Below are 27,221 nucleotides of genomic sequence, written 5' to 3' on the forward strand. Positions count from 1 at the left end.
ATTGTAGGTTGTTTAAAGTACTAGTAACAACACTCTTTTATTTCAACATTTGTAACAAAACTGTGCAAAATGACGTACATCTCCAGTAAAATACGGTAAACATTTCGTAATTAATTCTAAAGGAAAACAAATCCTCCTCATTAAGTGCACAGCCCCCTGGATTGTTACTGGATTGTTATTGGAGTGTTGTGATGCTCGTCTTTTGTTTATCATGAGAATTTGTGCACGTGTTTACTGTGTTTTGTGAAACGATGTCGTCAATTTTTGTTAGAACCTGGCATCAGAGAAAGTGTTTACCAGGCAATCAACCATGCAGCAAGTTTGTATAATGCCATTTTTGTATCGATTCCGGATTCTGTCTCCCCCCTGATTAATTGTGATCCAGTTTCAAACAGGTGTAGTTATTTATGAATGAAACATGAGAAATAGCGTATAACCTTGTATCGATTTCCTCTGTATCTCAAAAGTTCAGTAAGGTAGGTTGGCCAATCAGATGGTACTGCGGTGTGTTCACGGTCGTGCGAGCAATATAAACGCAATGCTGTCATGATAACCTGCTATTTTACGGACTTCGATATGACGGTGCTTGTTGATAGTGTGAAATTCTTTCTATTTGTTCTGCAATAAACATCCTTTGCAGAATTGATCTCAATTTCATATACAGTGTGAAAGTTGATGCATTACTGAGTTGAAATAACAAAAACTTTGTATGTAAAAATTGAGTGAAACATCGTATTAATTAGATACACCATCATAGGAGAATTATTGGCAGTTAACTTTATAAATATTTACAACACAATGATAGTTGTGAGTTTTTTTTGAAGCGCTTTGATTTTTCTGAAAATCAACAACAATGAACGGATTAAACTTCACCGACAACGACAGACACAGAAGGGTCCCCAGTCCCGCTATGGCAGAAATTGCAATGAGGACGCTGCATGTGTCCCCAAGACCGCGAATACGATCAACTTCAATGAAAAAACCTAAAATCAGGCCCCCAGAGGACTTTGATCTTGGCGATATGCGTCCCAGAACAAGTAGTTTGCCATCGAGAAGCAACTACAAGAAACCCAATCTTCTGGAGATAAAATCGGCAGGAATTTTGTATGAAGATAGTGAGCAAGATTTGTACCGGCTCAGGACCTTTGAGAAGACGGCCAAAGGTTTGGTAAATCGTGGAGACTCCATGATTTCAAGAAGTACAAACAGTGTTGTTTCCTCGGGAAGTGAATTTGGTGCTTTGTCACGAACATCGAGCTCTATTTCACAGACAAGTTTAACAGAACACCATAAACCTTATCGAATCCTTATGATGGGAGCCCAAGGAGTCGGAAAGACCGCCTTAACATTGCAGTTCATGACATCGGAATACCTTGGTGGCTTTGATACCAGTGTTGGTAAGATGACTTTTTTCAATCTTTGTAATTCTGCTTCCTTTGTGTCAGATATTGCCCGGGTAGCGTCGTAGTTAACACACTAGGTTCTCACCGCTGTCACCCGAGTTTGATCCTCGTGATCGGCAGTGGTTGTGTGTGACAGGGTATGGTGGTCGCCACCTTGGATATGTCTGATTCCTCCGGGTATTCCGGTTTCCTCCCACATCAATGGTCCCTTCACGCAGATAGCTGATATTTGTTGTTAATCTCGTAAAAATTGATAACGTTTAAACCAAATATTGACACGTTCATGCAATTTTAAGAACTCATTGCACTTTGTCTTAAATCCTCAGATATAATTATTGGAGGACATTATTTTATGTTTAGAAAAAGACATACGTGCAGGAAACTTTCATTAAACTATGGTCGATTAAAAGTTGAATTCAAATTTTCCAAAATTAGAATTTAGTTAAGATATTGTAAAGTTTGGCGGAATAAAAGAATTTTGGATAATACAGTTTCCTCGATCAATATTGGCGAAGGACATTTTTAACTTGTTTCTCAAGCAGTATTAAACCCTTTACGGTGTGTTTCTTAAGACCAGTGTGGTAATGAATCTGATAAATTCCAATAAATCAAATAATCCAATAAGCTCTTGTTTATGTTTAGAATTCCTTGATTCTTGGAGGATGTACTTGTATTGACTTAGAATTATTAAATTCAATTTTGTCACATTTTTAAATCATATAAAATGATAAGCGCGAAAAAAACCCCACCAAAATCAAAATCCATCCAATGAGAAATCTCGAAAGCAAAAACAAAATATTTTATAACTATAAATCAATTTCCAACACGGATAACTACATTGTTTAACACTAAATAATCAGCTTGGAAAACAATATGCAGATGGAATCTTAATGTTTATTGTTTATCGATCGAAAGACCCTAGTGGCTCATGGGTATACATTGTGGAAGTATTAACGGTGTAAATGATAAACGCGAAATGACAGAGGTTTGCAATTATGCATTCTTATCGTAATCTTATTCAATACAATTAAATCTCTGTCAGTCCCAAATAATACATATGTCTCCCTTTAGATTTGTGACCTTCAGCAAGTAATTTCTGTGTGCTGAATAAAGTTCTAATGATTATTCAAACAGTTGGGTAATACATGAAACGAAGTTCTCCATTGCAAGCAGTCTTTTGTTCGTTCCCCAATTCTATTTTCTTACCAGACTGACGGCTTTTGCAGTGAAGAATTAGAAATTCAACCACCCCCACCCACCCACAAAAAGGAAAGAAATATAAGCATGTTGCGCGGAAATACTTTTATGTTCCTTAGTTCTCCTGCCAAGCGACTGAACTTGTTTTTTGTTAAAAGCAGGCAACAACACGTAACACCATGTAGAAGTGAAAAAATGTCATTTATTGAAGTAAATGACGAAAAGTAGTAAAATATGATTAACAAGTACAAAAATGGGGATCAGAAAAGAGGTACTTAAATAAAGAGTATTACACATCTTAGGTAACTTATAATCCAATCTGACCCCCTGCACCATAATGACATTGCAACAAGATGTACATAGGAAAAAAGGGGAACAACCATACTAGAATAAGAATTGTACAGTATACGTGTATCTTAGGTTGACCCCTCATAAACCTGATACAATTCCAAAACACACAAAAATGCCATAAACAGCTGCCTGCCATAAAGAAAGGGTGGGTACAACAAAATGACAAACAGTAACATTGTTATATGTCAACACATATTTTGTGAAAATTTTATTGGAATCCTCAAGGAGTAGTTTTATAACGGCATAATCTTGTAAACAAAGAATTTACATGCAAACAGAAGAAAAAAATAATCTTCTCAGTGAGTGTTTATGATTTATTAGAGTAAAATACACCTGTATCAGCCCATGTACTTCCAAATTGGAAGCTGTATGCATGCATTAAATATAACAATAGTTAAAATCAAACAAGTGAAATCTATTTTGAACATTTTAGACATATGATAAAAGGCTCTGTGAAAACATCCATTTTAGCAAAAATATAATACACAAATCAAATAAAGGTAATATATAGTTTCAACATTTAAGCACTAGTGTACATTTTTGAATTTAGGGAATTCCTGTTAATCAACATCTCTGATTATAGATTCCCTAAATTCTTGATGCCCAAACTTTGTAAAGAAGACATTTCGATTTAATGAATATCGATACATGCTTTCACTTGACATTCTACTTGTAGAACGTTTGCATAATCGTATTTGTTATCAAATATTGAAACACAACTGGTTTGTTTGGAATCTTGCCGTGTTGTGTTTAATATTGTTTATTTCGCAGGTTCTGCGTCGTACCTTTGCTAAGCGTAGGCAGAGTAATTGTGAATGTACAATACTTCTCTTTACAATTATAATACGACAAAGTGATAAAGACGATGTTTTTTGTAATATTGAATTAGTATAAGCTTTAAAAAGTAAAAGATCTATGCAAACACACAAAAAAAGCATCTTCAATGTTCAACATTTGCACTGGGAAAAGCCATCAACTGGCGCAATCCACACAAATGAAAACTTAGCACACCCTGTGTTAGAGGACTGGATTGCCAAGTCACGGAATTATAGCAATGATGAAAAATATGGAAGAGGATATTACTAAGTCACAACAATTCACACATAAAATGCTAAATGATCAATAACAATTAAAACATTAGGTGCGATTAGCTCGTCTAATAAGTAACATTTCTGTTAATAAAAACCGAGGACGCGAAAGTTTAATAATGCTTAAGCTTTTGGGAGCTCTTCGGCTTCTCCTTCCACAACAGCAACAACAAAAAGCCAACAAAAGATTCAATGCCCGCATTTTGACTTCTGTACTGGTAATTAGATCTAATAATATCATATCTGAGGGATTTGAGTATTGTTAGAGACCTGTGAAGAAGGCGGGCAGAAACATTGTCATTATCGTAAATAATGATTAAAAACGAATAGACAGTGAAGAATAAAGGAAGATGTGGTAGCACATGCAGCATCAAACATTAATAGTTAAATCATCGAGAGAGAGAGAGAGAGAGAGAGAGAGAGAGAGAGAGAGAGGTCAGGGTATATATCAAAAGCGTTTGAATAACCACTACTAACTACATTGACGTGTCTGGATTTGTTTTAGTTTGAATGGATGTTTTGACAAAAGATGATTGAAACTCGGCGAATTAAACACAGGGGTTTGAACAGTCTCGTTTAAAGCCAGTATTTCACAAATTCTATGGTCGTTTTAATGATCTTATTTGAAAATACAATCTGTCATTAGGTTGAATGCTGTCTTACGTGTTTCATACCAATTGTTAGACCGTTCTTAATATATTGATTTTGACTACGGATTACTCCGTTTACCTCATCAAGATAGTAGGGCTTACGGCGAGTGTGACCGGTCAATAGGGACTGCTTACTCCACTTTTTAAGCACTTGATCTCACCTCTTGTGTTTCCAGAGATCCGTGTTTATCCAGTTTGTATTCTTTACATTATTTATGAGATTGATAATTGTTTCTTATCTACACATCAATTATTCTTCTGTAAGCTAAATGGTTTTTTTTTTTTATGAAAATAGTGTCAGAACAACATTTTTTTCTTACACAATTTCATTAAACCCTGAATAGTGTAATCGGCCGTGGTGGAGATGAATTCGCCCCTTTTCAGTCATGTCAAAGTGAACATCATTCCCAGTTTCCATCAATCCTCTTGCGTGTTTACAAAAACTAAATTTCAGGTTTATAAATCTAGTTACAGATAAATGAATTGAATAAGACATTTATTGGAAAATTAAGGGACTTGACCATATTTGCCATATTACTGTGCTGTCACTGATAGATACAGATTGCCTGCTGTGTTCCACAAAGATGGTAAAAAACTGTATTCTGTGCAATGGTTGATAAACAGATAATGTACATTTATATATACTTAGGTTTTTGGATTTTTACATTGACATTTTACGTCACCAAACTTGCATTACGATGCCACTGTACAGTTCGAAATGCAAATGCCCTACTGACACAAAAGTCCATAGACAATGAGGTATCAGAATGTGTCAACTGTGTTAAACAGAAAAGACTGCATAACTACTGTGTGTATAGACAACCAATCGATCTTCTGTTACTCCGATACAGGGTTCCTTAGCTGGTTCAAAAGAATTAAACAGATCAGTTTTGCAATGGTATAGCTAACTTAGTGTCCGTATCGACTTGTAGGTCCAAGATTTAAACATAAACACAAATGTGACGTCCATCAATTTTAGTCATTTACATTTGAGCAGCACGTACCAACAAAAAACTTGATTCTTACTCATCTTTGCCATCCAACTACAAACCGAGAAATTCGTTAAGGATTTCAATTAGTTCGTTAACACAGAACTCTTACGAATAATCAGAGTATGCTTCCCGCACTGATTATCATTTAGTGGCCAATTTTTGTCACATATGTGAACTGCGTGAGAAGAGATGGATGTATATCTCCTCGCAAATAAATAATTAAGAGTCGACAAATATTGAACAGATGTTACACGCTACTGTGCATGTTTTGTAAACTCTTCTATTTTGAAAACGTACTAACACCTTGGCTATTTTATTGTTGAACTATTAGAAATCGATGTCCCTTTCTTTTAAATCAACATCATCTACTCTTTGGTGGAAATGACATGTATATGAAATGGGAATCAATGAAAGCCGTCGTTAATCAGACGACTTAATTTATACCCATACATTGTAATTGTAAGATTATTCTTTGACAAGTCGGACATGTATAATCTATTCGATCTCATCATGCACACATATATTGAATATGTTTTATAAAGAGGAAATGGTTTTGACAGCTGTGAACATCGAACTACTAGTATATAAAAAGTTACTTGTCAACCGCAATTTCTGGTTGTGAATAGATTGTGTATCTAGACATTTTCGATTTAAAACTAGACCTAACATCATATTATTATTATTATTACATGTATCATTATATTGATAATCCTTTCTGTTCTTGTGAAAAACAGGAAGATGCTTACCATTAATTTTTTGTAAGTAAAAAGTATCCTTATGCTTGAAATATTCTTTTCAACCGTTTATGAAATAACTCAGCATTTATTCACAGAAAATTTGTCTATGGAGCTGAAGAACATTAGCTTTGCAGCTGTAAAAAAAAGAGATGATCCTTGCGGATTCTAATAGTTTATATGCACCATACGTATGTAATTTAACTTTGTAATAATTTCTTTGCATGACACTTATTTGTTATATTTGAGGAGAGGAACTTGTAAGTTGTCAGAACTTCATAACAAGCCTATCGATAATTATGTTCAAACAAAACAAAACCGAGAGAGAGAGAGAGAGAGAGAGAGAGAGGTTGCATTGTGTGTTAGAAGTACGACATAATTAATGAACACAAGACTATACTATTGTAATAGAAAATCTATCTGAAGCCATGGGAGCTCATTATGAAATTCAAGTTGTGGTATATAGCATGCAACGATGTTTTCACTGAATAAGCTGTGCGAACATGGTTTTATCTAGGTTTATAAAATGAATCGGCACTTATTAACCGCGAGAAAAATCTTCATATGAATCATGTACGGTAACGCAGACTTGTTTGCTTGCCAGACGGAAATGTGCCAATTATTTCATCCTCAAATTTACTTCCCATGCAGATCCTGCGGGAAATTGACAAGTTTTCGTAGATATATTTGAACTGAAGTAACTCTGATCAATTGATGTTATTTCGATATTTGTCACATTCCAGTAATAAGAGATGGCGCTAAAGACTTGACAGTCACCCGAGCATCATGTTAAACAATGGGTAAATTATTTTCCAACACACTTTTCAATGCGGCTCAATGAAACGGAATACATGTATAAACATATCCACATTCATCCTGAAGGATGTAGCCATACATAGACTTATCCACACTCTCCCTGAAAGATTGAACTGTACATAAACATATCCACATCCACTATAAAGACATATAGATATATATCCACACCACAGGCAATTGCATCGCTTGGGGTCGAATTTACTATATAAAGAGCTATCAAATAGAATGTGTAGCATAAAATATCATTTTTAAAATGAATTTCTTACCCCAATTCATAAAATGAAGTCCGTAATAGCCCCAAGTGACTGGAAATTTTAAACCGTCTGTACTTTCAGTTTAAGTCATTTTCATCGGTGCCACTAACTACCCACATTGACATAATTATCATAAATCGTCAAACACCCGTGATAATGTGATTTAGATAAAAATAGACATAATAAGACATTTGTATATTTATAAAAACTTGTTATTAGCATAATTTATGTACTATAATGAATCAATATTGATAAATATTAGTATTTGAATCTCTAAATCGTTATGGGTCCTTACATCTCTTTTGGGTAATTAGTCAAAACTACCGTGATGGCTGGGATTGTGAAAGTTGACGGTTTAAAAAATTTCAGTCATTTGGAGCTATTACGGACTTCATTTTATGAATTGGGGTAAGATATTCATTTTAGAAATGATATGTTATGCTGCACATTCTATTTGATAGCTTGTTGCAATGCTCAAACACTCTGCGTAGTTGTATAGTGTCAGGGTCCAGCTGAAAGTCGACCAAAAAATAATAGGCATTTTTCCGAGTTCATTTCTGCATATCTTGGGAAGTATACGGAATTTCGGGATGAACTTTGGTAGTAATGTAGATTGATTATGTATGAATAAATTAAAATACAAAGTAGAATTTTATATCAATTAATTTATTGTTTTTACACCGGCTAAAATGGGTACCCTATATTTAGAGTTCTATACCTTTACTCTTTACATAGTAAATTCGACCCCAAGCGATGCAATTGCCTGTGATCCACACACATCCTGAAAGATGTAGACATACCTGGCGTATCCACACCCACCACGAAGGATGGAATCGTACAAAGACATATCCACACTCACTCTAATGGATGTAGCCACACACTGGGCATATCCACATCCACTCTAATGGATGTAGCCACACACAGGGCATATCCACACCCATTCTAAAGGATGTAACCACACAAAGGATATATCCACACCCATTCTAAAGGATGTAGCCACACAAAGGATATATCCACACCCATTCTAAGGAATGTAGCCACTCAAAAAACATATCCACACCCACTCTAAGGGATGAAGCCACACACATGACATATCGATATCCACTTTAATGGATGTAGCCACACACAGGACATATCCACATCCACTCTAATAGATGTAACCACACAAAGAACATATCCACACTCATTCTAAAGGATGTAGCCACACAAAGGATATATCCACACCCATTCTAAAGGATGTAGCCACACAAAGGATATATCCACACCCATTCTAAGGGATGTAGCCACTCAAAAAACATATCCACACCCACTCTAAGGGATGTAGCCACACAAAGAATATATACACACCCACTCTAAGAGATGTAGTCACACAAAGGATATATTCACATCCACTCTAAAGGATGTAGCCACACAAAGGACATATCCACACCCACTCTAAGGGATGAAGCCACACACATGACATATCGATATCCACTTTAATGGATGTAGCCACACAAAGGACACATTTACATCCACTCTAAGGGAGGTAGCCACACAAAGAACATATCCACATCCACTCTAAGTGATGTAGCCACACAAAGAATATATCCACACCCACTCTAAGGGATGTAGCCACACAAAGAATATATCCACACCCACTCTAAGGGATGTAATAACAAAAGGATATATCCACACTCACTCTAAGGGATGTAGCCACACAAAGAATATATCCACACCCACTCTAAGGGATGTAGCCACACAAAGAATATATCCACACCCACTCTAAGGGATGTAATCACAAAAGGATATGTCCACACTCACTCTAAGGGATGTAGCCACACAAAGAATATATCCACACCCACTCTAAGGGATGTAGCCACACAAAGAATATATCCACACCCACTCTAAGGGATGTAATCACAAAAGGATATATCCACACTCACTCTAAGGGATGTAGCCACACAAAGAACATATCCATATCCACTCTAATGGATGTAGCCACACAAAGGACATATCTATATCCACTCTAATGGATGTAGCCATACATAGGATAAACACTGTACATGGATCCATACCAATTCTCTGAATATAGAAATATCTACACCTTTTCTAAACTCCATATGGATCTAGGGGACGCGAATATTTCAGATTCAGTACACCGATATAGCTGATCTTGCTGTTAAGATTAAATATATTAACTGTTCATTATCAAATTTTTGCCCTTTTTAATAAAAATGGTGTTATAAAGAAATTCAGCTACAAGACACGCCTCACAATTGTACAAAATGTCACTAATTATCTTGATTCAGGATCATTAAGCAGCAGGAAGACTTCTCTACTTATCTATTGAATAACCTTGGCTCAGCAAGATTACTATGACAGGTCAAACATTGCAATATTTAATATTCTCCATTTGTATTGTATAAATTTTCATTTCTATTGTATGATTTTCATATGTATCGTATAATTATGCCCCTTCAAAGAAGAGGGGCATATTGGTTTTGCACCTGTCGGTCGGTCGGCATGTCGGTCGGTAACTCGGTCAGTAGACCACATGTTGTCCGCTCAATATATCGAGAACCATTCACTTAATCGTAATGATATTTCATATGTGGGTTGTTTATCAGTAGAAGAGGTCCCCTATTGTTTTTCAGGTCAAAAGGTTAAAGGTAAGTCTACTCTGGACATAGGAATGTACTGTCCACTCAATATCTTCAGAACCCTTTGCTTGACAGACGTCAAACTTAATGCACTGGTATATCCTAAGGAGTAGATGACATCTATTGAGGTCACATGGTCAAAGGTCAAGGATCAAACTCGACATTAGAATATACTGTTTGTTCAATATCTGGAGAACCTTTTGCTTGACAGACATCAAACTTGGGTCACTGTTATATCTTTAGACGAAGATGACTCCTATTGATTTTAAGGTCACATGATGAAAGGTCAAGGGTCAAACTGGAGATAGAAACATACTATCCGTTCAATATCTTGAGAAGCCTTTGCTTGACAGACATCAAACTTGGTACACTGGTAAATCTTTAGGAGAAGATGACCTGTATTGATTTTGAGGTCACATGGTCAAAAGTCAAGGGTCAAACTAGACATAGGAATATTACAGTCCGCTCAATATCTTGAGAACCCTTTGCTTGACAGACATCAAACTTGTTACACTGGTACATCTTCAGAAGAAGATGACCCCTAGTTATTTTGAGGTAACATGGTGAAAGGTCAAGGGTTAAACTGGACATAGTAATATATTGTCTCATATATTCTAAAACTTATTTGCTTGATTGACACCAAACTTGGTACACTGGTACAACATATAGGAGTAGATGACCCCTATTGATTTTTAGTTCACATGGTAAATCTATTTTTGACATAGGAAGATATTGTCTGCTCATTATTTTGAATTGATGATGCTACTATCAATTAAATAATGTGTGTGTATAACCCTTTTCAATTTTGCACCATGGGGGCATATGTGTTTTACAAACATCTCTTATTTTCCATTAGTATTCTATGTTTTTGATTTAGATTGCATACTTTTTCATTTGTATTCTATATTTCTCATTTGTATTGCATAAAGTTTCATTTGTATTGTATATTTTTCCACTTGTATCTTATATTTTTCTTTTATATTGTATATTTTCTATTTATATCGCATATTTTTCTATTTGTATTCCATATTCTCCCTTTGTATATAATTTTTCATTTATATTATGTAGTTTCCATTTGTAATGTAAATTTTTTCATCTGTATTGTATAGTTTCCATTAGTATTGTAAACATTCTCAATTGTAAACTTTTTCATTTGTATTGTATCTGAGGGATCGTTTATTTTGATGTGTTACGAAGGATATCAATAGTCAAAGTCCCTTCGAGAATTTTTCAGTCATATTGAGACATTTTCAGCTATGGGAGAAGTACCGCAGATTTAAACATATACTTACCGCACAGGGTCGTAGCAGTGAAGGTTATTTAGCGTGCCAACACCTGCCGCAACACGGAATCTTTGCTTTTAAGGTCATATGTGAAAGACCCGTGATGCTTACTTCTAAATGCCGAGCGTTTGGCGAAAGAGCAATGACTACCTATGTTTATGTCTTAGGTTTGATGCAGCAGGACTCCAACTTACGATCTCCCGGTCTTGAACCAAACGATATATCACTGAGTTACCGCGGCCGGTTCTGTGTTGGATTAGTTGAACACGTAGCTTGCAATGGCGGATCCAGCACCGGGCACATCCTCTCCCCAAAAATATGATCTATTTTTTTCATTGAAATGTCCAAAATGCATGTACATGTATGTTTTATTTTGTCAGAATTCATTAGTTTCAGGGGACTTCGCCCCCTGGGCCCCTTCCAAGGTTTTGTTTTGGACTCACTGGAGGTTTCATGATAACCCCCAGACATTCAGCAATTTACTGCACCCTCCCGTTCAGAAATTTGTAGATCCACCACTAGTTAAACACGGGGTTGATAAGCAAGGGAAAGTTTGAATGTCACTATTCGCAATAGGCACATCAAAATGATGATTTAATTTTCCGAGGGGGAACGCGTAATCCAAGCGATTGCATTTAGCAAATACGGTACATGTACTTTCCTGCGAAACGTGGCTCCTGAACTTGACCTTGTGTATACCATCTTGAACACCTCGCGCATTACCAAATTCTATAAACGATAATTTAGGATTAAACCAATAAAATCTTTCGTAACAAACCGAAATAAACAATCCCTCCAATACAATATAAATGAAAAATTATACAATACACATGATTTTTTATAACACAAATAAAATATTATACAATACGAATGAATAATTATACAATATAAATAGGAAAGATCAAGTATTGAAACGTTTGACATGTCATAGACAACATCAGATCTAATAGCTTGTTCAGAGTGAGTTACAGCCACACAGTCCGTCTGCGACCTTAATCTTGTTGGAAATTTTTGAACATTTCGATTACATGTTAATGAACAGTTTTAAGACAGTGGTCACGGTACTCATTTAGTAGGGATAATCTACCTGGACCTAGTAGTTACTTCGGATGTTTGTGTGCATATACTTGTAGCATTGATCTATTTAAGGGTTCTCAATAGAGGTTTATCCTAAATTATGTCATTTTATGTAAGACGGATATAAGGAAATGAGTTTTTTTTTTTGCAGAAGAGTTCTGACTGAATTGATTCTATAATTAGACGAATGTACTTTATCTGCCAATCTTCAGTTTATGTATTAGATTGATCAAACGAGGACGTGTGTTGGTTCAACGACCACTGACAAAACTCCAATCCCTTTTTCATAGTTGATCAAAGATCGTCACTAACAAGACTCCAATGCTTTTCCTCTGTAGTTGACCATCCATCGTTACGAATCCCTTTTCTACAGTTGATCATCAATCGTCACTGACTTTATCTAAAGTTGATCATCAAGCATCACTGACAAATCTGTAGTCAGTTCATTGCTTCTTGTTAAGGAAGAACATTTCATAAACAGCTTTTCATATTCGATATATAGTGTTCCATATAAAGATTTTTGCAGAGGATCCCACCTGGGATTATAAATCTCAAACTTGAAGTACCGATCTCTTCGAACCTCTTTCGTTGGTGAATATAAATTGAATTTAAGTCGAAAGTGTGATGTCTTCATGGCATAATTCGATACATTATTGTATGGTGAGCGATAAATCATAATACGAAAGAAGTAATATGTGCGATATGGCATAATGCAAAAAAGTAATATGTGCGATGTGGCATAATGCTAAAGAAATAATATGTGCGATAGGACATAATGCCAAAGAAGTAATATGGGCGATGTGGCATAATTTCAAAAAAGCCTTATTCGATATGGCATAATCCCAAAATGATTTCTTTATGAAAAATGACATAATGTCAAAGAAGCATTATGTACGGAATGAAATAGCAAAGAAGTATGATTAACAATAGCATAGCTAAAAGTAAAAATGGGATAAAGGAATGGTTAACAATGACTAAAAATACACGTACCAGTAAACGAGTTGGAGAATAGACCAATTTAAAGGCTTTATCCAAAGACATGGTGGTCGATCGTTACACCCTATTCAAATACTAAATTAGTTGTGTGTCGTCTTCTCGGCGTGGTTATGTTTTATTTGATGAACAGATTATTTGGGAAGGGCATTAGATTTATTTTTGTTATCATACAATAAAAGGATAATATAATTCAAGAGTTTTTGTCACAGAACTAAACAATATCCGATGCATTTACTTGAGGTCTGAACTAATTGTGATGGACTTCGTCAAACGGAAAAGAAGAAAGCATTGCGTATACTTGCAGATTATGACATTTTTTATTGCGAACTAACGAGGGGACGGAAACTTCATCGGTAAAGTTGTTCCGCCCTCGTAGCTGACTCGGTCAGTCACTTTAGTTTAATACGACTCAAGATGCCACCTAAATATATGAATGGTCAGAGATGTTGACATCAGATCACAACAGTTCTTTCCCTTCTTGTCATTTTATTGGTTATCTGTAAATGTACTGTTACGTGCACTGCTCAATGGTCTGGTTCCAATAGTGGCGAAATTATTTTTCAGAGGCTAATGGGGCAAAAAATAAAACTCACTTGAGCTAAACGGATACAATTCTTTTAGATGTCAATTTTCGATGTAGAAACTGTAATGAACGGTTCGTAAAATTTTCTTTTACAATGAAAGGTGTAACGAACAGTGATCAATCTCATAACTTTTATAAGCAATACAAAATAGATAGTTGGCCAACGCGGACCCCTGGACACACCAGAGGTGGGATCAGATGCCTAGGAGGAGTAAGCATCCCCTGTCGACCGGTCACACTCGCCGTGAGTCCTATATCTTGATCAGATAAACGGAGTTATCCGTAGTCAAAATCAGAGTGCCAAGAACGGTCTAACAATCTGTATAAAACACGTCAGATAGCATTTGACCTAATGATAGGTTGTATTGGCAAACTAGATCGTTATAACGACAATAGAATTTGCGAAATGCTGCCTTTAAACGAGACTGCTGAAACCCCTGTACCATCAACTTGTTTGTCAGTAGCTTGCCTTGATTTAAAAATTGATCATACGCAGAACAAGCTCTTTGATATTGAATCGGTTGAGAGATATAAACACCATATGCAGGTGATAATGGAATATTGCTAAATAAATATGGGAAGTTGACGATGGAGAAGCTGAAATCATCCCGTTTGTCATACAGTTGAGTTATTAGTTTGTTGTTAATATCTACTTTCAATAAAATATCTAAGTAACTTTTTTCATTCAATGTTTAGTTTGTTTTTTATAGTAAAATCCTCCTTATAACAGATTCTATTCCGGATAACTAATACATGTATAGCAAGTCTATAGTACGATATGCACGCTCGGGAAAGTTAGACGCTTAATTCTTTTGCTGACAAGACAGTTTGGTAACAATATATCCCAAAAATACATTTTAGCATCGAAGTATAGATTGTATTTCGTTTTGTTTTTCTTTTAAAACATTGCAAAATAAATTACAGTCCAAAAGTTAAGAAGGAGGAGTTGTGAAAGCCTACAGTGAATTGGACCAGATGCCTCTTTACGGCCAAGCTGGAGAGTAATTTCCCTTATAGAACTTTAAATGATTCTTTAAGTATCCAATAAATTTCAGTGATAGAGATTACTTTCCATCTAAAGAACGGTATTCAAGAAGATAATTTCAAACTTGATCACGTAACACTTGCCGTAATGATTACTATTGGTTGCTTTGAATATGGATGTGCCAAAGATTGCTGAGGTGCGTTATCAAATGATAAACCGTGCTTTGTCACGTTAACTGGAAGGAAATGCAGGATAACTTTCAAACCCTGATGGTAAAAATCAAAATCATTAGTTCTACTAGATCCAAATTTTTAACAGGAGATGCAACTCTATAACACACTAAAATATGACAACAAGGAAATAAAGCTATAGCATATGTGGATGACGTGATATTGCTACAGAGCTCACAGCGGGTGTGGCCGGTCAACAGGAGATGTTCACTCCTCTTAGGCTCCTCTGGTATGTCCGGGGGTCGGTGTTTGCCCAAATGTTTATTTTGTATTCCTTAAAGGAATTATGAGATTGATCACTGTTCGTTATCTTCCCCTTTCATAAAAGTGTGTTGTTAGTTTCAAAGTGATATCTATGTTCATTGAAATATCCAAATATGAAGCAGATATGGTAGACTCTGTGGTGTCTTTTATTTTGAGTTCTCTTGGATATATATAATCGATATATGAATGAAAATAAGTATTGTTAATAGAAAAAACGTCGTCAATATATCTAAATGTCGAATTAAAAGTTGCATCAAGAGGTTTTTTTATAAAACTTCTGAATACATTCTGACTCACAAGAACAGGTCAGTTAATTTGGAGGTCAATTTGTGTCCATGGGAATTCCAACAGATTGCTGGAAGACCTGGCTTGGATTTCTAACAAAATAAAATCCCAAACTTAAAGTTTGAGTTTTCTTTTATTTGAATAGTCAAAATGTCAGTAAAATCTCAGACTTAAGTCCAAGTTTTGACCTCATTGTTTCGAGAAATCCAGGCCAGATCATCTAAGACTACGTAATACTGTCAATGAGGAACTCCAGCATCTTCAGAGTGCTTGTGCATAGAATCAGGGTTGTGTTTTATGTTTGGATGACGGAGCACAAAAATCCCATGTTTCATGTTAATTGAAGATTCAGAATTGTCTATGATGCCTAATTGCCTGGTCTTTTATTCATCGTGAGGAATAGTCGTGTAAAGTGTTGAAAAATAGTACGTGTTAATTAATGCTGTTAATTTGGGAATCGTTTTGTAATTTCAATTTTACTAGACGTTCGTTGGAAGTTTTGAGAATACACATTTGATTTACTCCACTTCTCGCATATGTTGTGGCACAATACGTCTGAATTTTCTCTTCACAGCAGTTAATATTTTCATGAGTAGGGTCTTAACAGAACTTTAATTGGATCCTGCAATGCATCTCTGTAAGGGTGTAATCTGGAATCCAGTATAGGTACGGTATTTCATATTCATTCGATCCACTGATATCAAATGTGTTTAAAACTGCAACATGATTTTGAGGAATTTCGTCTTTGGGAAGGGATTTTGGAGTATAAGTTAAATTACCAAACGAAGTTCGTTTAGAATACACTTATAATTATGAGCATTAAAAACAAAAACAATGCTACAAGCTTTGTCAGCTGCAACCAATACATAGTCCCCGTGTAACCTATGTAATTCTTTCATCACTTCTGGTTTACCAAACACGCAAGGATGTATGGTACCCAGTTTTCATTTAATGTGTCCAATACGAAATTTTGATATTGTTTTCATACTTTTTATCCATTCTGAGAGGGTGGAAAGTTCTCCCCCTCATATTTTGACCATTGTCTGGCACAATCTTCACAGAATTCATGATTGAGATGAAGTTCTGTCTCTAATTGAAACATGTGATTTTCTTTTGTTTCAAAAATCACGGAACATTCTCAATGCGGCTGCAACTAATGATGCATCGTGGTTAATTTAATTACAAGAATATTTTTAACATACTCTTCATACAGCCATTAGCTGTCCTGATTAAAAATATATTGGTTGCATGATTTGGTGTCACTCTCGAGAGACAAGGACGATAAACCGTAAACATTTCCCATTGATCTCCACTAATATAGAGACACGCTTTCGTTTTCAGATTGGTGCTTTTTGAAAAAATAAAACATTTGATTTCTAGCATTATATTTCCAATGCATACATGTACCACCGTTATCTCATTACTCCTGTCGTGATTGGACTCATTAAAATTTACGCTATATTCCAATGCTGAGTGAATAGCTGCAAGTCAGTAGCATTGGGATGCTCCGTTTGCCTGTTTAAGACTTAGGGTCCACGACGGATGTAACTGGTCGACAGGGGATACTTACTCCTTCTAGGCACCTGATCCCACCTCTGGTATGTCCAGGGGTCCGTGTTTTCTCATTTTTTTTTTTTTTTTTGTATTCCTTATAGGAGTTATGAGATTGATCACCGTTTGTAATCTTCACCTTTCACTAGAAAGTAAAAAATCCAGCAATTATATATTCTGCTGAGATGCAAGTGTTATATGGTAAATACGTGTCTCCGTATTTCATATTCTGCTCTGAAGATTTTAATATCAAAGATAGCCCACTACATGTATGTCAAGACAGTTCTTCAAACATTTATCACAACCTCATTCAAACTGAAAACCCCCAGCTTCGGTAAACTTCGCCTGTTTACGTAGCCTTGTCAGGTTGCCAGTTAATTTGAACACCGTTCTTTATTGTTTGTATTCCTGCTTATACTGCAGTTCTTTTTCTTTTTTCGATTAGTTTTAGCACACATTATCAGCAATAAAATGAGAAAAAGCATATTTATTAGCGCCACAAGATATGAAAGTATTCAGTATTTAAAAGTTAATTTTGGTAAATTGATAAGGTTAACATTTGATATAAGTAAAGCACCTGTTTTACACAATGATTTACTGTAACAAGCTAGGAATTATTCAATTCAAAGTACATTCATTTAACAAAAAGGAGATTTGTGGAGAGAATAGAAATGTGAACTACGATGCGTAATGGGATGGAGTTGGAGATGACATCCGAACGTCACTACCTCATTGCAGCTCTTAGTTTTTTGTTCGAATAAATGTTTAATGTTATGCATTGACTGAAGTATAGTGGTAGAAACATGAGGTTCTTTGATGTCATCATCTTGAGGCGTCTATATGAAAATATAAGACTCGATTAGGATGTAGTAAGAGTTGCGCAGTAAATAGAAATATTTTGTAATTACTGTCTACCTCCATCCCAATTTCCCAAGAGAGCTACTGTTCTTCAGCTACACAGCTAGAAGCTTATCGTCACTGATTGTCCTCAATGGGAATATTGCATTACATAGATGTTGGAATAATGATAAAAGTTCAAAAGTGCTCACACAGTTCGTAACATTCATGCTGTAAAGAGAGTTCTGTATGAATCTTAATCTTCTGATATCGCTAAATAAAATGTTTTCACATTTACAGGTGAATTAAGCTGACAGTATTGCAATAGAGTTTGAGGTTTGTGTTCAGTGCAAAAATAGGATGATGATTGTTTAGCAAATATTTCATGAACCTGTCACGATGTGATTTTTTTTATCTTGAATTTTTTGTCATGACTAATTTCAATAATTGGCCTTGATTATATAGTCTATTAAATGATTTCCCGCCCCAGCACTTTGTGATGGATTCATTTGTGTAATTCCTGATGGAAAACGTGTCACAAACTAACACAACAGCTTTGTGATGTAGACTAATGGGGTTCATTTTACAAGATTCCGCCGATCTTCGCTGCAACAGCACATTTTTTCTCGTGGGGGTATTCAATCCCATTTCTACAGCCTTTGTTCGTTCTTATTGAAATACTTCATGTTTCCATCCTACACTTGGTTTCGTTTTCAACAATTTGAAGTAATGTGTATTTCATAACGGAAATAGCAATTTCATGTGGGGGGAAACCCAGCAAAAGATCTGGATAAATCAAACTTTTTTTTGAAGTTGTGGCTTTATATGTAGGGTCAGTTCAGTACATTACATGACTTTGAAGTCGTGGCTTTTTATGTAGGGTTAATTCGGTACAGTAAATGACTTTTAATAGAGCTATTTTGAAAATAAGTTCCTATACTCTTTAAGGGACATGTGATGAAAAGAAAATATTTTCTGAAAGAAAATGGATGATTGTGGGATATTTTAATTTTTTGTTAGAGAATACAAACTACGTGGTCCCGGCATTCGGGATGCAGTGTTTTTGTATAATATTGAAAATCGAAATTCAGCTAAACGGTGAATTTATTATCAAATAAAAAAAAGCAAACACGGCTTTTTTACTCACCTGATCTATTTTCGATTTTATTCCCGAGTACCACAGTGCCAATTTCATTATAACTGCCATAAAACATCCTTGGGTAAAGGGAAATCAAAATTGTCCAAACCATCGCCCCGGTGACAGAGTGAGGCACGACTGGGGATCAGAGTTTTACGTGAAGATATCTAGGGAAATATTTTAGAATAATCTTCTTAAGAACAGCAAGACCTTGATTAGTCCTATTGATATGCAACTATCCTCGGAAAGTGCAGTTAAAAATTTTATTTGTTGCCCCCGAGGGTGGAGTGGGGCCACAAGAGAGGATCAAAGTTTTACTTGGGGATATATAGTAAATTTTCGTATGAATAGTCATTTTTATAGGCAAGCATCCTCAGATAGTGCAGATTCAAAGTCGGTGAAATCAATGGCCCCGGGGGTACAATACAGGATTAAAGTTTTGCATGGGTGTATATAGGAAAAATATTGAGACCAGCTGGATTTTGATCATTTATTAACATACGCAAGAGCCACTGATTAGATATAGTAATATGCTAACATTCTAATGTAGTACAGATTCACATCTGCCTAGGGTTGGCGTAACATGGAATCAAAGGTTTACATGAGAATATATAGAGAATTTGAAGGGAAAATATTCTAACAGTAGCAGGGCCATACAAAAGCATATCAATCTGCAAAGGTGCTGAATTCTTCAGGCTTTTATATGGACCTTATGGTTAGGATGGGACCAAAATCATGAGCACATCTTACACGATACATAGATTAAGGGAAACAATCTTTTTGAAATATCTTCAGAACAGCGAGGTCATGATCGTCATGTTGATCTAGAGGTGTCGCCATGTGTTTATATATTGTAATTAAGTCACATCTCAATGCGTTGGGTCAAAATTTGTCATGGATTAAAAAAGGCAAAGATCTTTTAAACTCCTCTGAGGGACAGGAATGCCAAAATGATTCACGTGAGCGTCATAGTTCATGGGTCTCTTGTTTTAGATTTTAGCGTGTTGGGCACAGATGTTCATGTACATATATTAGCTAAAGGTCAACTAATGTGTACGCCACTTGAACTAGTGTGTATGACTGATATTATTGAACTTTTATGAGAAAAACCAGACTAATTGAACAGAACCCATAACATCAAAAACGGAAATGATACTGTACCAAATCAATGACTAATTAAAGCATTTTACTGTGCTAATGCCCACTGTGATTACAATGTCTTATTTTTTCTGTGTAGATGGGGAAGAAGAGAAAACTGTGTCAGTATTACTGAATGGTGAAGAGTCCACAATGTCCTTCATTGACCCCGATTCAGATAATGTAAGTACCAAAAGTAGTTTTTACTTCATCTATATTTACATTGTTCACTGCTCGCGTGAGTTTGTTTACATTGATATTGACGACTGGTAAGAGGCAATATTAAAATTTCTGTTATAGATCTGTTATAGATGAAGTGAATGTTTGTAATAATTATCTACCCTGAATATACATGTTGGTCGTTGATAGATGACACAGAGATGCGCTCCAAGCTGTTCCTGTATCGATGCCTACGTGGTGGTGTACTGTATCGATGATCGATCATCATTTGATCGGGCTGTCGATGTCCTCTACAACCTCCGCAAAGAGGAGCACAGTGATTCTGCAATCATCTTGGTGGCAAACAAATGTGAACTAGCAAGATCGAGACTTGTCACAACAGAAGGTATGTGTCTTGCATATCATAACGAAAATTTTGTGTTAATTGAAATAAATGTTGCCTCATATCCTTCTTTGCTTCCATAAACAAATCACGACCTACCACGAATACTAACGTAGACTAAGATATTTCTAAAAAGGGGTCTATATTTTGAGTAATTATGAAAGTTTAGGTATTGGTTTCTTCTTATATCTGAAAATATAAACCTTTGTAACCCATATCAGCAACATTTGCACATTTCGATTTGTTAGTCAACACCTGGACTCGTGACTTATCATGTTGTACATGGTCATCAGAGATTAAGGCGATCCATGCATTAAACACCATTAGTGGTTTACATATACATATATAAACTCGCCCACTGGCAATGGGGGTGAAAGGGGTAGTTATGAATAAATAGTATATTGTAAATAGATGTAAAAAAAAAAAAAAAAAAAAAAAAAAAAAAAAAAATCAAATTTGACAATCGAGATGACTTCAGCTTCTACAAAGTCAACTTTCCATATATGCTTTTTGTATGTAGAAATATTTCATGATGACCTGCATATGGTATTTATGTCTCTCAACTGATTCAATACGCAAAAGCATGTTCTGTGTATGATCAGTTTTTAAATCGAGATAAGCTACTAACAAATAAGTTGATGTTTCAAGGACTTTAACAGTCTTGTTTAAAGTCAACATTTCGCAAATTCTATAGTAGTTTTAACGATCTAATTTACAAATACAAGCTGTCGTTAGGTCGGATGCTGTCTGACGTGTTTCATACCAACTGTTATGCCGTTCTTTACATATCAAATTTAACTACGGATTACTCCGTTTACCTGATCGAAATCTCGAGCTCAAGGTGGGTTTAACCAGTCACCAGGAGATGTTTACTCCTGAAGGCACCTGATCCCACCTCTGGTGTATCCAGGGGTCCGCCCCTCTCGTCATTTTGTATTCTTTGTGGGAATTATGAGATTGATAACTGTTCCTTATCTTCACTTGTTCATATATAAATGAAAATAAGGATACTTATAAGATAAGGATACTAGTATAACATAAACACACATTTTAATACACATAATGTAACGTACCACTTACAGCTCACGGGGAAATTTTATGTACTGTACCATTTCATTGGCTGAAAAATGTAGTCTAGATCAACTAAGCCTTAATGATTCCGTGTAGTCAATGGTTGAAGTTTAGCAGGAAAACTCATTGCTCTTGCTACATGCGTCTTGTTACCTATTGATCCTGGTCAACGAGAAACAGCATTAATTATTTTTGGGAAAATGGAATTTCTATGTTCTTTACATGCCTCAATGTGAAAACGCACAATGGTTGGAAGAACTGAAAGCATTTTGAATGTTCAGACTTGCATTGCATTGTGTTTAGAGAGCATTGTTATGCGTATTTACACAAAACGTACAAGAACACAACATAGGATAATCATAATTAAAACTGTTTTCTACTCGATTACAAAAATAGTTTGAGGATCGCTAGAAGACAGGCTTAGTACTGTTAAGCACAGGAAGGTGGGAAGTGTTTATGTAAAACAGAAAACACTCAAAAAAGCTGTTTTCGAGTTTTATCACTGAAACGGGTTAATTTGAATGCAGCTGACTCTGGATTGATCTTATGAGATTAAGTCAATTTGCGCCGTTTGTAACTAAAGGGTAGAAGATAACTATGTCAAGCCTGTTTTTATTATTTGAAAGGATGACACCAAAAGATTAAAAACTTATCAAGCCTACGGACAGAAAAGTTAGAAACGTCTATTTGATATTTTGGAAGTAAATACGAGAATCCTGCAGGTGAAAAACTCTTTGGAAGAAGGGTTGAAAAATAGATAATTAAAAAATAAACAAGGCATTGTGCAATGTAACCGGAAGTAGGTTTTATATCATCGTAAAGTACTTTCACTATTTGTTATGAGTTGAATTAACATTTTAAAATATTTCTTTCAGAGGCACAGGCTGTAGCAAAGACCTACGACTGCAAATTTATCGAGACATCGACAGTTTTAAACCACAACGTGGATGAACTTCTTGTGGGCATCCTCAGTCAAATACGACTAAAGGTGAAACAAAACGAAAAGTCTCACGGCAAACTGGAGCAGTTACAGGGATGTGTCAACAAAAGCAAACAGATTCTGCACAAAATTTTCAAGAAAGAAGCGACCGCCAAATCCTGTGAAAATCTCTACGTGCTGTAGCTGTGTCTTGAAAATGACGGTGCTTATTTCAAAAATCATATTCAGACATACGGCGTTAAATCAAAAATGTTACAAAGAAAATTATTGTTAAAGTACTCTGCATGTGTTAAAGAGTCAGATGGGTCGTTTCTTTTTGCGTAAAAGAATGAACCTAACTACCAAAAGTCAAACTAGTAGAATCTGAAGCATGTCAACCAGTCATTGAGACAGTTGCGATGCATTATATCTTGTTGATACCAATTGGCCTTGAGACATTGATGACTGCATTGAAGAGTTTTAATGGACACTTTATCCTGTTATTGTCAAAAGTTGTGATTACAAAAGAAGTGCTAGGAAATAGCGAAGATAAATGTGACTACAAATGAGGTCATTTAACAGATGTTGCTTGAATGTCTATTTTTCTATTGTTTTGTGTTTTACTGGGTATTTAATTCTTTAACGTGAACATTCCATTATATAGAAACGCAGAAGGACAATTCTTAAAAGCGGTTTCAGAGTATGTTGTCTCCATTAACCGGATTTTATGTATCAGAGATCCGCATGGAATCCGATAAAATGATGAAAGACTTTGTGACCTGATGGAAATTAATGGAAGAATCTTGAAAGCCTAGTAATATACAAAGTCTTAGTTGTATTCTTACCATGTACTTTAACTTGAATTGGTTATTTGTCGTGCTTCATTTTTTTAATGATGAATGTCCATGCCATAAACGATTTTATCATAAACTTTTAATAGTTATTGGGGTTATGGTTTGTTAATGTACAAATACATGTACTGTAAATGTTATACAAATGAAATTAGAACAGGTTAAGTCTTAGCTGCAACAATGTAGCCCACTTCGATTTTTTTTTATTCTAACGTTTTCGGGAGGTGGCTATTTCATAGGATCTTCGTAATGGTGCAAAATGTTTTATGAATAACCTGGAATGAGCTCCGTTTATTTGTCTCCAATGTTGTTTACACTAAAAGGAGTACTAATTTTGCGCTTGAGCATGTCTAATGGATGTGTTTTTCATTAAATGTCATGTACAACATGCAAAATTCTTCGTCTGCTTCGACATGCTTATTATCGTGATATCTCTTAGGTGGATTTACTAGGGAAAAAACCTAAACATTGACAATCAGCGCGAAAATGTAGTTACTCGAGCCATTCTGACAAAGAGAAGAAAATCACATGGTGGCAGAAATAATTACACTCTTTTGTTTGTTTTTAAGGAGGTACTCTACATCAGAGAAATTTGATATGGATGAAAAATGGAGGATCTGTGCAGCAATATTTTGAAATTGAAAACTCTTTACTTCATTTAGCCAAAAAATGCAGTTTTGGTAGAAAGTAATCTGGGGGGAAAAACCCTGATGGTTTCGGACGCGTGATCTACAGCTCAGCAGTCGGTGCTAACCTACTGAGCTACTCGGCTACGCAATTCTATTGGAAACGAATAGACAAATATTGCTGATATTTATATTTCCATCCATGTTTTAAAAGGAAGTCGGCCATTATGACAATGTAGAGTACCTCCTTAACTTGACCTTTTCAATACCGACAGAATCGCTTTCTCCTTCGTAACCTGCCTTATATGGGTATATGCAAATAACTTGACAACCGGAAGTTCCATCAAACATGGCGCACAATATGAATCGAGAAATTTTAATATATCGAAATAGTTAAAACGGTTGAATAGAGTCTCAAAAATAGTAAGTTGCAGGTTGTAAATTTATATATTGACTAAGAAACATAATATCATTTTTATATAAATAAACGAAGCTAGCAAATGTTTAGAATGATCGAAAATGTTGCGGGAGTGAATCACTCCCGCATCTGCACCATTACGGAGATCGTAAGGAGTTGTAGCCCCCCCCCCCCCTAAAAAAAAGAGTCGGAGATGACTATACATTATTGCAGATAGCCAAGTTCCACTCTTCGAATTTACAGCGACGTATGGTGCAGAATCATGGAAAAAGTTCTCTTAATGAACGTTTGTTTTAAACTGACTTTGTAAATGTTTTAATCAGTTTTAATTGATTGTTTTCTGAAATGATTAATTGATTTGAATGATTTCAGTGTTTAACAGAAAGGTTGTATTCAGCGTTGTGTATTCTACTGTTGTGTTGTTCTTTCAATATGTAAAAATGTGCCTTTTAAAAGCATACTTTATCAGATTTGATTAATTCTCAATAATTTGAATATTGATTTGATAAATTTCTTTGAAGAAAAGGCTGAATAAAAAATGTAACTTAAAAAATTCTTTCTTATATTATGATCTGTAATTTGCAACATTTGGTTTTGTTTCTTTGGAGAAAAATACCTGGGCCACGATTTACAAAAGAACTTACGACAAAGACCGAAATATGTTTTACTTTTCATTATCGTATATGTAAAATACAGGGTGTTTCAGAAAACAAGCACCCATTTCTTTTTATCTTTATTTTTGTAGTCCATTCTGGTCGAATCAAAAATCTACATACATGAGAGTGATTTCAAAATATATTTATACATTTAAGAAATAAATATTATTTTTGAAATATTCATGAGGGTATACATGAACTGCGAAGCTTTACGCCTGCGCACTTTATCCTTTGAATGTCCCTCTTATTTTCTAAGTTAGATATTTTCCCGATTTTTTGTATAATTTTATGTAAATAATCTACCGAGTATTTCTTCAACGGGATTCCTTTCTGGAAGACCAGAGCATCTGAATGTGTAGATTGTAATGGGAAATTGTGACATACTCATCTAGAATGTTCTAACAGGGTTTACTTTACGCCGACAAACTATGTCATCAAACAGGAAGTCCTATATCAAAATCAATACACTTTTTAATGTCTGCTTTTGAATGCGAATACACCTGATGAATGTAAGTTTTACCGACCAGATGTTCTACAGGAGATTTCATGAAGGACCAGGAAATTGATGTTAACTTTGAGATACATGTAACTTAAATGGTTTTGAACAAAGCATCTGATTTATTTCTATGGCAACATACAACATGTGAAAACAATAAATACATAATCAAAGTCTAGGTATCTAGAATATTCATTAGATGGTGTGCCTTATAGTGATTTTATTTTGCTTTTAGAATTCTGTAAAGAGCATCAGTTTTAGCCGTATTCAGCATGTTAAAATATCAGAAGGTTTTCGCGTATTATTATCTGATGTGTGATGCTACTGCAAGATTTTTAACCTTGATGCATTATTTATTGTTTGTTGCCACTAGACCAGGATTTGTACTTTGTGGTACACATCAAGGTATGGAGGGATAGCAGTCTTAAAAGTGCATATGTAGATAAAATACAGGCGTTTAATCGAAATAAAGGCTGATTTTCCCCTGGCAAGAACAACATTCGATTAGCCACGAGAAAGGTGTACGTCATTCAAAATTTGACTCCAAATGCATTTATATATAAAAACCACACGGAAAATCAGCCGGAGCTAATTCGCCTTTTACTGTATATATGTCGTGTAGGTTTACTCGTTGTTTTGTCACCATAATTTCGCTAAGCGTCAACACGCACGCAGAAGCAATATCAATTTTGAATACATCAACATGTTCTCCATAACAGAATTTTTTTCCTAATCTATTATTAACATATAGATAATTAGACTCCTCTAGTATGAGAAGACAAATCTATGTACTTTGTCAAAATCGGCCAGAGCTGTTTACAGTCATCCCCGCTTCCTGTGAACAAATTTATCAGGGACAGTGAATAATTGGTTTGAACCAAGTTATCCGTTCTTCAATGTCCATTGCAATTGTCACCGTGGGTGCGAACATGATAAAGACCTCTCATTGTCTAAGCACAAGCTATCATAAACCCTTACTCTTCACAGGTCCGTAAGCTGCTGTCAACGAGAAGGTGCAATCAATCAATTCTCCCTATTGCATAATCATCGTTCCGTGTTCTGGCAGCACTGGTAGAAGTGAAGTGGAAGGAAGATTTGGAAAATTTCGCGCGTTAGGAAATAGCTCACTAAG

General features: G+C 35.4%; 1 protein-coding gene across 1 annotated transcript; it reads left to right on the forward strand.

Annotated features, from left to right (window-relative positions):
* The first annotated feature begins 37 nt into the window (after nt 1-37).
* On the forward strand, nt 38-25,109 carry LOC125648096 (ras-like protein 2). The gene is made up of 4 exons (XM_048875021.2): nt 38-1,397; nt 20,591-20,673; nt 20,860-21,055; nt 22,999-25,109. The coding sequence occupies exons 1-4, from the start codon at nt 854-856 to the stop codon at nt 23,244-23,246; spliced, it is 1,071 nt and encodes a 356-aa protein (XP_048730978.1). The 5' UTR covers nt 38-853; the 3' UTR covers nt 23,247-25,109.
* Nucleotides 25,110-27,221: the final 2,112 nt, after the last annotated feature.

The sequence above is a fragment of the Ostrea edulis genome, chromosome 1 (assembly GCF_947568905.1).
Source record: "Ostrea edulis chromosome 1, xbOstEdul1.1, whole genome shotgun sequence".
Classification (NCBI taxonomy): Eukaryota; Metazoa; Mollusca; class Bivalvia; order Ostreida; family Ostreidae; genus Ostrea; species Ostrea edulis.

Bases quoted from the DNA above. Each gene is read 5' to 3' on its own strand.
- LOC125648096 (XM_048875021.2), top strand. From the start codon at position 854: ATGAACGGATTAAACTTCACCGACAACGACAGACACAGAAGGGTCCCC. The intron at 1,398-20,590 runs GTAAGATGACTT...TTTTCTGTGTAG, and splicing joins TGGCTTTGATACCAGTGTTG to ATGGGGAAGAAGAGAAAACT. The intron at 21,056-22,998 runs GTATGTGTCTTG...TATTTCTTTCAG, and splicing joins GAGACTTGTCACAACAGAAG to AGGCACAGGCTGTAGCAAAG.